Consider the following 15896-nt stretch of genomic DNA (forward strand, 5'->3'; position numbering starts at 1 on the left):
TTTTGGTATATTTCTCTATTTTTCTTTTGCTCAAATGAATAGAGTTGTTTTGTAGCGACTAGAACGTTCTGTGTGTGGTCTGAGTACTCGCTACTCGTGACACGTGACTCGTGACTCGTGACTCGTGACTCGTTAAAGTTTTTGCTTTTTTTTGTCATTAGCTACAATTACAACTAGCTGTACGAAACACTTTAAAGCATCGGCTAGCCGGTTAACGTTCAACCGATTTACGTTTTTTTGGTACTTGATATTATTTATTATTATTATTTATGTTATTGTTTGATAATCGTTATCGGTTTTTTGTGGTCTAAAGTACAGTCTCAATACTGGTTATAGTGTCGGTCTGCGGCCGTGTTTCATTTAGTACCTTTTGCACATCGGTACTAAATTCCTCAACCTGTTTAGCGTGTGCCAATTTCAATTTTTCCATGGCGCGACCCTGCTTAACGCCGATTTGCTGTGAATAACGATAAACGATAGACGATTAGTATTGCATTGCATTCCATTAAGGCATAATAGAGGTGGAGCTTTGTAGGATTGGGGAGAAAATGGGCGAGATGAGAAGTGAGGAACTATATGGGGGGTAAAGTCGATTGAGTGAAGAGGGATCAAATAGATAGAGGAATTGATGGATCGACTTAGGATATAGTAGATATAAGGAAATGCAGTTTTATGGACATCTAGAGTGGATAAAAGGAAAAGGGTCTATCTATGGGTAAACTAAAAGTTATATCAAAATTTTGACTACAAGTCGAGCAAGGAACCATTATGGAAGAGAGCTTTCTACATCTAGGCTATGAGTGGATATATTTGTTGAAGCTGTCCTACCTTTTTCTCCTCCATAAAGCGCTTGACATTGTTCTGACGCTTTTCGCGCAGACGACGATCCTTTTCGTTTTTGGTCTTAAGGGTCTTGTCGTTTTGCACTTCCTTGGCGGTATCAGCGGAGGTCTTGGCCTGCTTGGCATTGAGCTCCTTGATATCCCTGCGAGTGCAAACATGTAAATGAGTAGCCTTAGCCTTAAGTGTGTGTGTGTGTGTGTGTGTGTGTGCATTCACCTGGCATGACGGTCCTCGAGCTGCTTGATCTGGGCCGCCTGCACGGTCAGCATGAGCGCCTTCATGGCGTCCTGGGAGTCCTGGACATGCTGGCGCAGCATGTCCCATTCCTCCTTGCGGTGGCGGGCAATCATGTCGGTCCACTGCTTGGTCTGGTCGTTGATCGCATTCTTGATGGTCGCATCGTTGCGTATATCATCTTTGCTCTTGCCCTTGATCAGCTTGTCGATGGCCGCGTTTTGGGTCTTCTGCACCGAGGTGCGCTCCTTGGCGTGCTTCTTGCGCAGCGTGTCCAGCTCCTTGATCTGCTTCTTGCCGACCTTCTGAAAGCCCTTCTCCTGCCGCAACGATTCGAGGGTGACCGGCTCGAAGACGAGCGGCGGCTCCTTCTTCTCCTCCTCCTTGGCCTTGCCGGCATCGCGAGCGGCCCCGCCGCTCTGCTCCTCGATGCCCAGTGCCTTCATTTGCTCGTTCTGCTGCTTGGCGGCGCCGGCAAAGCCGCGCGGATCCGACAGCATGGCCATGAAGTCCTCAAAGCCATCAGGTACATAAATCTTCAATTCGATGTTCACGAACAGCATGGGCAACGACATCGGGAAATTGGCCTCGGTACGCAGCGAGACGTGGCGGTAGCCAGCCTGCAGGCCATCCAGGGGCAGGATGCGTTGTCCAATCATTTTGCCGCTCTCCTCATAGACGCCAAAGCGCAGCACCGCCAAATCGGGCAGCACCACCTTGCGGAACACGAACGGATCCTCGTTGTAGACGGGATTGAGCCCATTGTTGGGCACCAAGCGCGTGCGGAACTCCTTCTTCACAGTGTCCGACGGCAGGCCAAACATGTCCACCTCCACGTAGGTGCCCACCTTCTTGTCCGACAAGAACTGGCCGGCAATCACCTTCACCGAGCACTGGGCCGCAATCACACCGTCCACCGGCGCATCGGCGAACGGATCAAAGTCCTTGTCCGCCCGGCGCATAAAGTCCGGTTTCAGCAAATAGCCGCAGCCGCCATTGTATTCGAATTTGCCCTGATTCAGTTGCATGGGCAGATCGGATGTCTGGAAATTCAGCGAGACCATCTGGCAGCCAGCGTTCCAAAATACCTGCGGCATATAGTTGGACGAGTCGGCCCGAGTGCCCTTCGGATAGATGCGCGACATCTGACGCTTGTTGTAATTGACAAAGTCGATCGAGCTCTGCTTCAAGTAATTCATTCCGGCGGACTCCGCAAACGACGACATGTTGTGGGCAATGTTCTTTTCTGTAGGTGCAAATTGTAGAATGTAGTCAAAATTAGTTGGAAATTAATGTTGGCTTGGTGCATGAGAATGTGTAGGACTCTAGGATTTTTAGATTAGACTAGACCACTAGGGGGACATTTTGAATTTATATATAAAGATATACTATAGTGTTGGTGTTGAGTCACTGATTACCTGCCCTATAGATGAACGTATAACGAGGATTTTTAGGGCTCTGCCGAGTCCTAAACTGTCATCCTTTGACTAGGATTTCGACTATCTTTCTGCAATGTTCTTTTTCTTGTTTTTGTTCTCACAATTTTATAACTGTTTTACTATTTAATTTCAAGCCGATATTTCTCTCCCTCTATCAACGGATATCTTCTTATCTGTATACATGTAAGCTCCATCTCTGTCTGTCTCTCACTCGCATTGGCTTTTAACCTTTTTCTTATTTATCCTACGTTTTCGTTCAGTCGCTTCTCTCTCTCTCTCTCTCTCTCTCTCTCTCTCTCTCTCTCTCTCTCTCTCTCTCTCTCTCAGTCTTTCTCTGTCTCTCTCACTCTCTTTCTCTGTCTCTCTCACTCTATCTCTCACTCTCAATCTTTCTTTCTCTCTCTCTCTCTCATTCTCTTTCTCTGTCTCTCTCACTCTCTCTCACTCTCTTTCTCTGTCTCTCTCACTCTCAATCTTTCTTTCTCTCTCTCTCACTCTCTCAGTCTTGATCTGCTTCCCTGTATCTCTCTCACTCTTTCTTTACACATTCTCTTTCACTCCCTCTCTCTCTCTCTCTTTCTCTATGTCTCACCATCATTAGATATCTCATTATCTTCCTTACTCTCCCTGGCTATTTAGACCTGTAGCTCTTTCCTCTAGCTCTACATACTTCTTTCTCACTCTCTCGCTCTCTCACTCCCACAGATACCATTCACACTCTCCCACTTACCGATTGCCTTGTCGAAGCCCTGGAATTTGATGGGCTGCGCATAATTGACCATGGATGAGAGCCAGGGATGCACATTGGTGGTGGAGCCGCTGTAGTTGGCAGCAGCCGCTTCCGCCTCGGCACCGCCCCCGCCCTCGGCGGCGGCATCGGCGGCAGCTGCCTCTGGGGCGGGCGCCGGGGCAGCCGCTGCCTCTGGCGGCTTGCCAGCGCTGGCATCCTCCTCGGGATCGTCGTCGGTCTTCAGTTCGCCCTTCAGCCACAGCTCCAGCTCGACCTTCTCCACCTCGGGCTTCATGCGTTTGTTTTTGATGAGAATCTTGCGCTTTAGCTTGCACGGCGGCGGCAGCGGTAGACCCGGATCGAGCTGTTAAGCAAACTTGATTAGCTCACGGCGGCCTCTAGCCGAATCACCAAGATACCCACCGGATGATCCGGCAGCGGCTCCTTCAGCAGCAGATCACCAAAAAAGTCATCACAGTATTTAGCTAATTTGTATTGCTGCGCGCGATTGCAATGATTCTCGAAGGACAGAATCACCGGATACTCCGACGACACAAAAGCGCAATCCGCTATGGCCTGAATGCAATCCTGAAGGGGATAAAAGCATGTTAGCTCAGGCAACTTTACCTTCGCCCACTGCCTCTCTCTCTCTCTATTTACCTTAAACAAGATTTCCGTACAGTAGGCGTGTCCGTGAGTAACAATTGGCTCCTCATCCTCGCCCTTGCCGTTCCAGCAATCCAGCTCAACGCAACGACAGCCCGCGAGCAGAGTCTGACGGTACATTTCGACGGAGCTCTTGCCGCCGATCTGACGTCCGGACAAATACGTATTATGCGAACTATTGATATAGTAATGCGCCAACGGCTGGTCCATTTCCATATAGAAGTCGAGGCGATCCAGAAACACCGGCGCATTCTCATCGGACATCAGGTAGCGCTTGAACCCGTCCAATGAGAGTTGTCCTGCAGAGTAGGGAAAAGGGTTTTAGAAATGTGCCTGGATTTAGATCACATTCATATGCCGCTTACCGTTCTTCTTCTTCTCCTCATCGTTCTCATAGTCATTGATAATCTCCGTGCAGCGTTTCTCCTCATATAGGGGATAGAGGATCTCGTTCATGCGCGGATCGCGCTGCTTTTCGTTCATGAACTGTATGAACTGTTCCAGACTGATAAAATCCTGTTTGCCCTTTGTGCTGCATAAGGGAAAATGGAAGAGAAATTTTAAAATGTGAAAGGAAGAGAATGAAGTCACTAAAGAACTCTCAGAATTGTAGAGTTCATGAAGTGGAGTGACTACTTATAATACTGGATATTCGGGAAAAAGTGGGAATCAAGGGATTTACCGGGCACTACCGAAATAGTTGGCACTGTTTAAATAGATCTTTGACTATAGTAAACCAATCAGACAGGACCAAAAATTTCCCAGGAATGTGGGAGCACTTTGACTTACATCGATGTGAATAGCTCCTCGATATCGTTGCGCGGACAGACCTTATGGTAGAGCGCATAAAACTTATCAAACGTGAACTGTTCCTTCGTCATGGTCGCATTCTTATCGTCCGGCAGGCCCGCATCCTTGATGCACGTGTACACCAGCTTCTCGGTTTTGCCCGATGCGAAAGTTTTGGCCAGCGTCTTAACTGGTATCTTGCCACTCTTCTCCACACAATAGCTGAGACGCATCCAACTTGAATGAATTGAATCAAAGCGAGAATTGAGTCAAGTGAACTGAATACAAAGGGCTCAATATATGGATACATAAATATGTCAACTGTGATATTACGTACATGCAGAAAGTATTTAGAGTAGATGTGGATTATATCTTACCTGCGAGTAGAGCATTGGCTTGGTTATGATTTGGATGGTATTGAGTAGACTTTAGACTCATTGTGAATAGAATTACTTCGAAATGAATAATCCTAAAGGAAATGCTTAACTCAGTCTTAGGATTCAGTTTGAAAAATATATATACCTTGATCCAGAATTCCTGTCTACATCCCAATACATAACAATTTCCACTTGAACTCTATCCCCAGTCAAAGTAATTTCTAGAAGTACTTTCTAGGTATATTATTCCATTCCAAATAATTTCACATAAAACTCTACTTTAATTCGAGAAGGCTTTCGAAACACTTTAACTATAAGTGAACAAAGCGCAAGAGCAAATAGGACTGTTTCAGTTGAGTGTGTGCTCGACTAGGAGATACCCTTGCAGTAGCTCTATGTCTTCTATGTCTTCTTCTTGGACATGCTGAGGTATCTGTATTACATCGTTTCATTAATGATGTGAGAGAGAGAGATGATACTTCCGCCATGACACTAGGTTTGGGTTCTTAAAGGTCTTCAGATCCGTGCCGAAATACGTACGGCTTAACATCTCGCAGTGTGCTCCAAGGGGTATTCACATAAAAGAGCGCACTTATTTTCCAACTCAATGGGTCATATACAATTGAAAGGGAGCCGAAATTAAAGTGTAATTAAAATCGATATTGAAAATGTAATTGCAGTTCGTAATTTGCAATTCGCAATTCGCAATTCGCAATTGGCAATTGGCAATTAATTGGCAACCCAGATGATCGATGAGGCGAAAGTGCATTACAGCTGGCGGCGGCAACAATTCATTTAAAAGAATGTCTTGAGCTTAAATTCAATTTGAGCTGACCTCCTTCACTCGCACTCAGTGCAGGACACTCGTTGGTCATGCGATGGACATTCATTACTTAGCGCTGGATTTGCGTGTGCTACACCTGTGCAGGTGTGTGTGTGTGTGTGTGTGTGTGGGTGTGTCTGGCCACTCGAGAGACCCAATAACCTCATTCGAAGCTAGCCCAGGGTTAAGTTAGACAAGTAATTGCAGTTAATGCCCGAAGACCTTGCCCTGTCCCAGTCCAGTCCATAAGGCGAACAATCAACAGTTAACAATCAACCATAACAATTTTTGCAAACTGGGTCAACGCATTGCCAATGCAAACATTTAATTGCGGCCGCCGGTTCGCCAGCCCTTGGACATCCAGCCGCGGCAGAGAGACGTGCGAGGCAAATGGATAGAACGGCCGGGCGAGTGATGCAGCAGTGCGAGAGAAGTCAAGTTAAGGGCAGACCTTGAAATAAAATCAGAGTAGAGACAAAAAGAGAGTAGCTATCATAGACGCCAGGAACTGCCAGGCAAGCGAGAAGCGATGAAGAGAGCAATGATGACATGATAGAAGTTAGACGACGGCCCACTTGGGGCCTAGCAAAGGCAGAAGCGCAGCAGAAGGAACTGAACTTAACTCGTGCCACAACAGCTCGCCAAGCGGAAGCCAGACAATGTGATTGGGAAACAACTGGGCTGCAGCTCTGCCAGCCGAGAGAAGCAGCGCAGGAGAGAAGCGCTACAAAAGTCAGCTGTACTTGCTATAACTCGAAAGTCAAGTTCGTTGGCAATCAAACAAGTTCAGTAAGTCAGTCAGTCGCCTTGTCATTAATCAAGAGATGTACTACATATCCATATAGAGATATATACATATATATATATATATAGTATATATATTTACAGTTTTAGTGAACGGAAATAGCTTCATTCGAATGCAAATGTAATGAAATTTTTGTGTGTTTTACAGTTGTTTATCTGTTCTTCGTTTCGCCTTGCTTTGCCCAAGTGAGGTTAGGTGGCAGCTGATGAGGTCGTTTCCGTTTCCGCTGCCCACCTGCCCGACACCCACCAGACGCGATTTGTTTAGACTATTTGCTAGCAATAATAATATACAAATTGCAATGTTCTCGTTCTCTATGCGATGCGCTTAATTTGCTTCGCAGTGCCATAAATATATACCATATACATATACATATATATATAGAGAGAGAGAGATATACAGAGATGTATTTACTCTTGTATGCCAAAGTCTATTTGTCTTTATTAGCTGTTTCTTATTTCCTGCGATGTCTCAGCTCATCCCAGCTTCCTCTTAGAGTTTTGGATTTCAGTTGTGGAACAAACTTCTCCAGCAGTTATCGTACAAGTTCGGCTAGGCATACAATCTATATTGAATCTATATCTATCTCAATGGAATATCTCATTTACCCCGCTTGAATACCTTGCCAATTGTGACTTGACGTAATACTTACCAGATAAGAGTTCACAGATCGATAGACTGGCAATATTATCGATGCAATTTCGATAGATTTCGATGGGTAAATTAGTTGAGTGACTTACTGTTTCATTAGATTGGTGCGTGGGCACACGTTGGTGGCGCGATTGTTATGCGTTATGAGTCGCAAGTTTTTTTGCCAGCTCTGATCGGTTGTTATCGATAACCCGATAACAGGATAACGATTAACGATTAACGACAACACAATAACAATAACGATAAGAACAAAAACAAGGCGCAAGACATGCAAATTAGAAAACAATATGAACAGAATTATGTACAGATACATCCAGTTGATTATATAATCCATAGATATGTGATATGAGCTATATAGATAAATGTGGATATATGTGTGATGTATGTGTTTGTGAAGAAAGCAAAGTTGCACCGTGCTGTAACATCGCAGAGTATAAAATATATATAAAGTAAAGCACATCTTGTTTATATATGCTCGAAGACGAACACAGAGATCGAGAGAAACAGAGGGTATTATATGGTGCGTCTATTCGAAATTCGTGCGGGAACTGCCAGAGTTCACTTACTGTTTTCTCAGACACATCATCGGACAGATATTGTTCGCTTTGACATTATGTGTTATTTTTCGTATGCCATCTAGCCAGATCTATAAGTACAGAGAGTTATGCAAATGCTTGAATATGATCCAAATGAGCCAAATGATCTCTCCTGACACTCTCCCGAGCCACTCGCTGAGCATCGTTCAGCGAAACTACTATACCTTGGCTGTTGCTGCATCGGGGCAAATAACATGATGATATGTTATATTGATATAGTCCGTGTTCGAGCATATGGTGAGCGAACGTTTATCCAGTTCCTGTATATTCGTGCCATTCTTTTTGGTTACTTTATCCAAGATTTTTGGATCCTGAAATCAAATCGAATCAAATATATATGTAAGGATTTGACAATATTTTATGGGAATTACATAAATATAAGCAATTTTTCATTTAATCGAGAAATATGGCGTTATCGCTAGGCTGTACTCATACGGAGCTATAACTAAACTAAGCTATTTCATGGCATATTTCTATTCCCCAATCTAAGTTTCAATAGGTTTCTTCGACTTATTTCAACAACAATTGCTTATAAAAATCGATAAATATCGTTAACCATATTCTCTAATAATCACTATTAAACTGCGATTTTCTCTAAATTTCTCATACGGCATTTCCATTTGCAGGCTTTAAGTCAATTTCAAGCAATTTATAGCAATTTGATAGAGGAAGCGGCATACGTCACGCATACGACCTGTGGGCCCATTTTGAATTACGCGCTTCACGCATCTCAAATTTGCTTATCAGAGCAATCATGGCCAACAGCCAACGGCAACGAATAGTTTGGGTAGTTAAAAGGGTCGATAGCTATTCGAATTGCAGTGGGGCGTGACAGCAGCAATCTAAATTGATGCAGCAACAGCAACAGCAACAGCAACAGCGACTGCAACAGCGACTGCAACAGTGAGTGCAGCAATAATAAGAGCATTCATAGAAATGAAAATAGTAGCAGCAGCAACAATAAACGGAAACATCAACAGCAGCAGCAGCAGCAGCTGTACTATCAGGAATAGAGAGAGCAGTAGCTAAAGCAGAAACAGCAACAGCGGACTTGGCAACAGCAATAACATTTGAAGCAACAGCAGCAGCAATGCAGCTACAGCAACATTCCTCGCGAGCAACTCTACCAAAAACACAGCAATAACAGTAACAGCAGCAATACTGGCCCCAGCAAGGGCAGCGGAAGACATACCAAGAACAGCAGCAACAGCAACAACACTAACATCAGCACCAACAGCAGCAGCAATACTAACCTCAGCAACAATGGACACATCAACACCAAGACTAACATTGTCAACAGCAACAGTAAGTGCTGCAACAGTCATAGGAATAGCAACAACAATATTTGTATAAGTTGCAGTCATGAGAAAAGCATCAACAACAGCAGCATTAGCAGCAACAACAACACCAGCAGCAGGAGCGACATCTGCCACAGGAACAACAACAAGAACAACAGCAACAGGAAGTGTTACAGCAACAGCAGCAGAAGCGACATCAGCAATAATAATAGCCACAGCAACAACAGCAACTTCAGCAGCATCGACAGCAGCAATAGCAACATGAACAGCAACAACACTATCAACATCATCAGCAACAACAGCAGAAGCGACATCAGCAATTCAGACTTCAACAGTAAGAATAGCTACAGCAACAACAGCCAAATCAACAGCAACAACACCATCAACAGCATCAGCAAAAGCAGCAGCAGCGACAGCAATAACAGCAACACCAGCAGCAGCAGTAGTAACACCAACAGCAACAGCAACAGCAGCAGAAGCGACATCTGCAATTTAAACTTCAACTATAGGAATAGCCACAGCAACATCAGCATCATCTACAGCAATACTAGCTGCAGCAGTAACACCATCCACAGCATCAGCATCAGCAGCAATAGCAACATCAACAGCAACAACGGCAAAAACAGCAGCAGCAGTTGTAGCACCATCAACAGCATCAGCAGCAGCAATAGCAGCAGCAAGTGTTACAGCAACAGCAGCAGAAGAGACATCAGCAATCTAGACTTCAGCAATAATAATAGCCATAGCAACAACAGCAGCTTCAGCAGCAAAGACAGCAGCAATGGCAACATGAGCAGCAAAAACACTATCAACATCATCAGCAACAGCAGAAGATGCGACAGCAAGAAGACCAGCAGCGACAGCAATAACAGCAACACCAGCAGTAGCAGTAGTAACACCAACAGCATCAGCAGCAGCAATAGCAGCAGAAGGGACATCATCAACTTAGACTTCAACAATAGCCACAACTATAACAGCAACAACAACAGCATCGACAGCAACAACAGCAACATGAACAGCAATAGCACCAGCAACAGCAGCAGAAGCGACAGCAACGTCAACAACAGCAGCAGCAGAAGCGACATCAGCAATTCAGACTTCAGCAATAAGAATAGCGGCACAGCAACAACAGCACATCAACAGCAAATACAGCAGCAACAACAGCAACGTCAACAGCAACACCAGCAGCAGCAGCAACACCATCAACACCATCAACACCATCAACAGCATCAACAGCAACAGCAGCAACATTAATCTCAGTTCGTATCATTAATCAAGGCGCAGCGAAAGCAGAAAGCAAATTGTATTTATGCTGGTTGGGCTGGTTGGGTTGGGCTGGTTAGGAGTTCGGAACGGGTCGATGGTCATGGTTCAGCTGGAGGTGGAGAAGGCGGCAGCGATTTCAGAAGCATTTATCAACATTTGTACATTGAATTAAAAATAAATAAATCTCGGAGCGAAATTTCAAATAGGAAAATAGAATTTTAATTTCGCATTCGACCTTCGACTCACACGCACGCTAGTCAAAATAAATAATTCGAATTCCAATGCGAAAACTATCAGCAATTCGAACACAATTCACTTGTCAATTTCGGCATACGTATGCTAGACTAGCGTATACCCTGTATGTGCATGATAGAGCTGTTGCTGCTGCATCTGCATCAAAATTGTTGGATAGAAAGGTATATATGTCAAAGGGAATGAAGATTTACTTAGGTATTTCCTTTACTATATCATGGATAGATGAAGGGATAGATAGATGAAGATTAACCTTGTAGAACAAATTTACTTAGGTATTCCCTTTACTATATCATGGATAGATAAAGTGCTAGATAGATGAAGATGAACCTTGTAGAATAGATTTACTTAGGTATTCCCTTTACTATGCCATGGATAGATGAAGAAATAGATAGATAGATAAAAATAAAGCTTGTAGAACAGATTTACTTAGATATTCCCTTCACTATATCATGAATAGATGAAGAGATAGATAGTTGAAGACAAGACTTGTGGTATAAATTTACTTAGGTATTCCCTTTACTATATCATGAATAGATGAAGACAAAGCTTGTAAAATAGATCTACTTAAGTATACCCTTATAGATGTGCGGGTATGAATATCTACTCATTTTGTAAATATTTAACCTTCTTCTTCAGTACTGGACTAGCTTATGTCATTCTCTGTAACATACCCTGTAATATAGTGGTACATTATGATAGCTGAGGAATAGTTATGTATACTCTGTATTATATCTTGCTCTGAATCCTTGCCAAGGTGCTGTATATAACTTAATTCGTACATTTGATGACACTTAGCTCCTTGCGATACCCTGTATTATAGTGAATCAATTGAAGTTATGGAAAGCTCTCTCCAGTTTATTATCCTCTATTAAATACTTTGCTAAACTTGAGGGCTCTTCACTATACCCTGTACTAAATTTGACTATGTCAGTCTCAAGAAGTACATCCCGTATAGTGTGCTCTACACGGCCATCATATACCCTGCTATACCCTGTACTATATATGCAACACATTTACAGTTGTGGTCAAAGTGTTGCCAATTTGTTGACACATCGTAGCCGGACAACAACAACAACAACAACAACAGCAACAACAATATTTCTGAGCGTGGGCGCCAACCAAAAGAGCAAAGTTTCATTGCATATGGGAAAACAAAAGTTGTTTATGCACGCAAAAGTGTTTAAAATTCTTGTTACGATTTGCAGCATAAATTTAACATGCGGTTCACATGCTGACATGAACTTTCAGCCAGTTGGGGGGTCGAGTGGCAGAGGCAGCCACTGTTAATAGCTCGATCAAATGGAGCTTAAAGGCAAGTGCGAGTTCGAGTTCGAATTGGCAGTCGCAGTTGCAGTCGCTGTCGGAGTGGCAATTGCAAATGTAAATTGAGCTTCGATGGCAATCAAATCGAGTGCAATCTGTAACAGTCGCCAAAGGGCTGGGGCTCGAATCGTTGCATACTTTCGAGTGCTAAATAAGTCAGCGAATAAATAAGCCAAAATGAAGGACAAGAAGAAGCAGCAACAACAGCAGCAGCAGCAACAGCAGCAGCAGCAGCAACAGCAGCAGCAGCAGCAGCAGCAGCAGCAGCAGCAGCAGCAGCAGCAACAGCAGCAGCAGCAGCAGCAGCAACAGCAGCAGCAGCAGCAGCAGCAGCAGCAGCAGCAGCAGCAGCAACAGCAGCAACAGCAGCAGCAACAGCAGCAGCAGCAGCAGCAGCAGCAGCAGCAGCAGCAGCAGCAGCAGCAGCAGCAGCAGTAAGCCAGCAAAGCATTCAATACCAACAACCCAACACAGAACGGCACAAAATGTTGGCCAAATATACGAAATGTGTTGGCTTTTCAACAGTTGCCTCTGCTCATTGCGCCCTGTCGTCGTGCTTTGGCTTTTCCTTTTTCATCGTTTGCTTGGTCCTTTCCGATTGTTGTCCTTGTTATTATTGTTGCTGCCGTTGCTGCTGTTTGACGTACTTCGTCAGCAATGAAGCTTCGTGCATTATTGAAAAGCAGCAGCAACAACAGCAGCAACAGCAGCAAAAACTGCAATAAAGCTCAAATTTTGCGTTTTCAATATTTGTTGGCAGTTCTACTAGAGCTACCCTGGAAATTTATGCAGTTGGGCATATGCAGTTCAGACAGCAACTAAGCTCAGCTCTGAGTATACCACAGCAGATGTAATAGTTCCTCTAGAGTCAATCATCTACAATAGATGACGATAGATCACTAGAACTAGTTCATTTAGATTATGAACTAGTTCATCTTGATCATCATCTAGCTTAACTAGCGCCTTCACACAAATACTTTCCCGGCACATATTTAACTCTTGATGCATCTTAACAGTTGCAGTCAAAAGTATTCACACGATAAACATATAGTTTTCTTTAGGTATTTCCACAGTTGCCTCTTGAGTAAGTAAAGGGTATCCATGTGGTAGCTATTAGTGAATTTACTTTTCAGTTCAACATCTTACATTTTTTGTATTGCCTGCTCATCTTCTTCTCCTCCTTCTTCTTATCTTCTCCTCCTCCTTCTTCTTCTTCTTTTTTTTCTGTGCTTTGCCAAACGAAGCAACTTTTAATGGTTCATTGTGCGACTGGCACTTACGAGTTCCCTTTTCGAGCATACATACATACATATACATATACACATACACACACATATGCATTTATGTACATACATATGTGTGTGTGTGTGTGTGGGCTTTTGTAAGTGTGTTAGTTGGTTTGTGTGGCTCGCTGATTTAATATTGATGACCAAACATTTCAAGTGCTGCCAGCACACACACACACACACACACACACACACACAGAGAGATATAACACACAAATACATTCACACAGATAGCAAGAAAAAGGAACTTTAAGTGTAGTCGTCCATTTACGATTTTAAGTAGGTAGATCAAAAAGTTGTTAGATCTAATCATAATAATGCGAATTATTGTGGATAAAAAAACAGTTTGATATTAAAACAGAAAGTTGTTTATCCAAATTGGAAAGAAAGCAAAACTCTAAGAGTCTATAAATGAATACAACTTTACTATACTTTAATCAAATTGATTGTTAGCACTTAGCATTGATGAAAACCCAGACAAGTTGAGACGACAGGAGAAAGGGATGGAGAGAGAGAGAGAGAAAGGGGCGGTAAAAGGGAGAGTGAGAAAAAGAGAGAGAGAGAGAGAGAGACAGAGAGAGGGAGAGAGAGAGAGAGAGAGAGGGAGAGAGAGAGAGAGAGAGAGAGAGAGAGACCGAGAGAGAGAGAGAGAGTGAGAGGAAATGAGGCATAGAAAAATAATGTACTAAAAGGGGGAAGAGATAATGATACATAGAAAACGGTAGAAAGAGAGACGTAGGCATAGGCATACATATACAGTTAACAGAAAATCTTAGTCAGTCTATGAATGATGTGCTACTCCATGGAAAGTGGTTCGAGCCTCAAAGAAGAACAACAAAGTAACGCTAGAGAACTTCAAGGAAAAATACATATATTCATATAATTCAGTCATATAATTATATGCTATGCTCTTTCAGGGAAGAGAGAGTGTTTCAATCAAATTCGATTGAGTTAGTCAAAACTATAAAAGGATATTACCTAAATAAATATTATATATATTCATATAAATGAATAAGCCTAACATGCAGCTACTTTTTGAGCTACCCTCGCTGGCATGTGCAAGTGCAAACGCTTCAAATGTGCATACACAGACACACACACACACACACACAGACACAAGCCACATTTAGCTCTACCTATATAAATATGTATTTAGACACACATGTGTGTGTGTGTCTCTCCGTCTCTCTCTCTCTCTCTCTGTGTGTGTGTATACTTTTGTGTGTGCCTGTGACACACACACACGCACACATACATACATATATAGAGAGAGAGCAAAAGTTTTGCATTTTGTATTCTATTTTTTTTTTGCTGTTGTTTTTCTTTCAAATTTTATGTGTGGTCAAAAAACAAGTAGAGGAATAAATAAAAAAATAAAAAAACAGAAAGGAAAAAACTTCTTTGCACGCTCTCAACTATATATAAATTATATAAGGGTATGAGGTGTCTTCCTCTTCCGCCTTTCTCCTTTGCATGTATATGTGTATATTTGTATATATTTATATATATATATTTTCCTTTCTGGCCATTATACAAATTTCATGCGGCTGCTGCGGCTGCGGCTGCTGTTGCCTTCTAGCCCGCATTTTCATACACACTTTGGTCCATTCTTTACTTGCCTTTTACTCTGGCTCCCCATCTCCCTCTCTCTTTCGTTCGCTCTCTCTCTCTCTGTCTCATTGGCATTTGTTTTGCATTTTAATTGAATTTATTTGGCAGCTGACATGAAAACGGCTTGCCCACCAAGTCTGTGTGTGTGTGTGTGTGCGTGCGTGTGTATTGGCTCAAAAGGATTGCAGCCAGCTGGAAAGGCTTTAAGGCAAAGCACCACAAGTTGAGCACTTGAAGCAGCATCAGCAGCAGCAGCAGCAGCAGCAGCAAATGTTCCACTCGACTGGCATTTGGGGATTTTCAAAAAGTGTTCGAGTGGGCTTCAGGTGTGGGCCGTTGTTGGTACGGAAACAGCTTGACTGATGCCCGAAAAGTAAGTGCTACACACTGCTCCCATGCCCCTCGGTCACTGTCTGTCCATTCCTCGCCTCAGCTCTCTCCCTGCCTCTAACTGCACTTTAACGTTGCAGCAGGAATTGTTAAATCTTTGACACTTTTCAATTTACAAGTGCAACGATGCGCAACCCTCGTTATCATATTTTCCCTATGCCCTCTACACTGAGAAAAAACAACAAGTGATGGCCAGAATAGCAGAGACAGAGAAATACATTGAAATCCATCTGCATATCTAAATACGGTAACAACGTTACTTTACGCTCGGCTTGAGAGTTGCTTAGATATCGATTCCGAAAGGAATATAATAGTCAATGGCAAATGGTTCACAAGATGAAAGACGAAAGTTGTCCATTTTCTGTCATAACCATCTATCTATCATGCCTGTCTGAGACTTGAGATCTTAAATGAGCACTATTTATCCTCTGGCAATGTGATACAATCATCTAAATACGTTCATTGGAAGAAAGTGGGGTAAGGGCAAATTAAGCTTCGACTCTGTTGATTGAAA

At 43.1% G+C, this 15896-nt stretch overlaps 1 protein-coding gene across 2 annotated transcripts in view; it reads right to left on the bottom strand.

The window, feature by feature from the left end:
• norpA (no receptor potential A) overlaps positions 1-15896 on the bottom strand; it is a 67785-nt gene that overhangs the window by 4618 nt on the left and 47271 nt on the right. The window contains exons 5-14 of one of the 2 annotated variants that reach the window (XM_089262961.1): positions 8118-8264; positions 7447-7526; positions 4702-4938; positions 4278-4444; positions 3907-4211; positions 3670-3834; positions 3247-3610; positions 1060-2323; positions 829-985; positions 368-457 (exon numbers count right to left, since the gene is read on the bottom strand). In XM_089262961.1, coding sequence (XP_089119087.1) covers positions 368-457; positions 829-985; positions 1060-2323; positions 3247-3610; positions 3670-3834; positions 3907-4211; positions 4278-4444; positions 4702-4938; positions 7447-7526; positions 8118-8264 — 2976 coding nt within the window. Of the gene's footprint in view, positions 1-367; positions 458-828; positions 986-1059; positions 2324-3246; positions 3611-3669; positions 3835-3906; positions 4212-4277; positions 4445-4701; positions 4939-7446; positions 7527-7923; positions 8004-8117; positions 8265-15896 lie in introns of both variants that reach the window. The other variant, XM_089262962.1, reaches the window with a different exon arrangement.

Source organism: Drosophila navojoa, chromosome X (genome assembly GCF_054131105.1).
Source record: "Drosophila navojoa isolate 15081-1374.11 chromosome X, UAZ_NAV_1.0, whole genome shotgun sequence".
Classification (NCBI taxonomy): domain Eukaryota; kingdom Metazoa; phylum Arthropoda; class Insecta; order Diptera; family Drosophilidae; genus Drosophila; species Drosophila navojoa.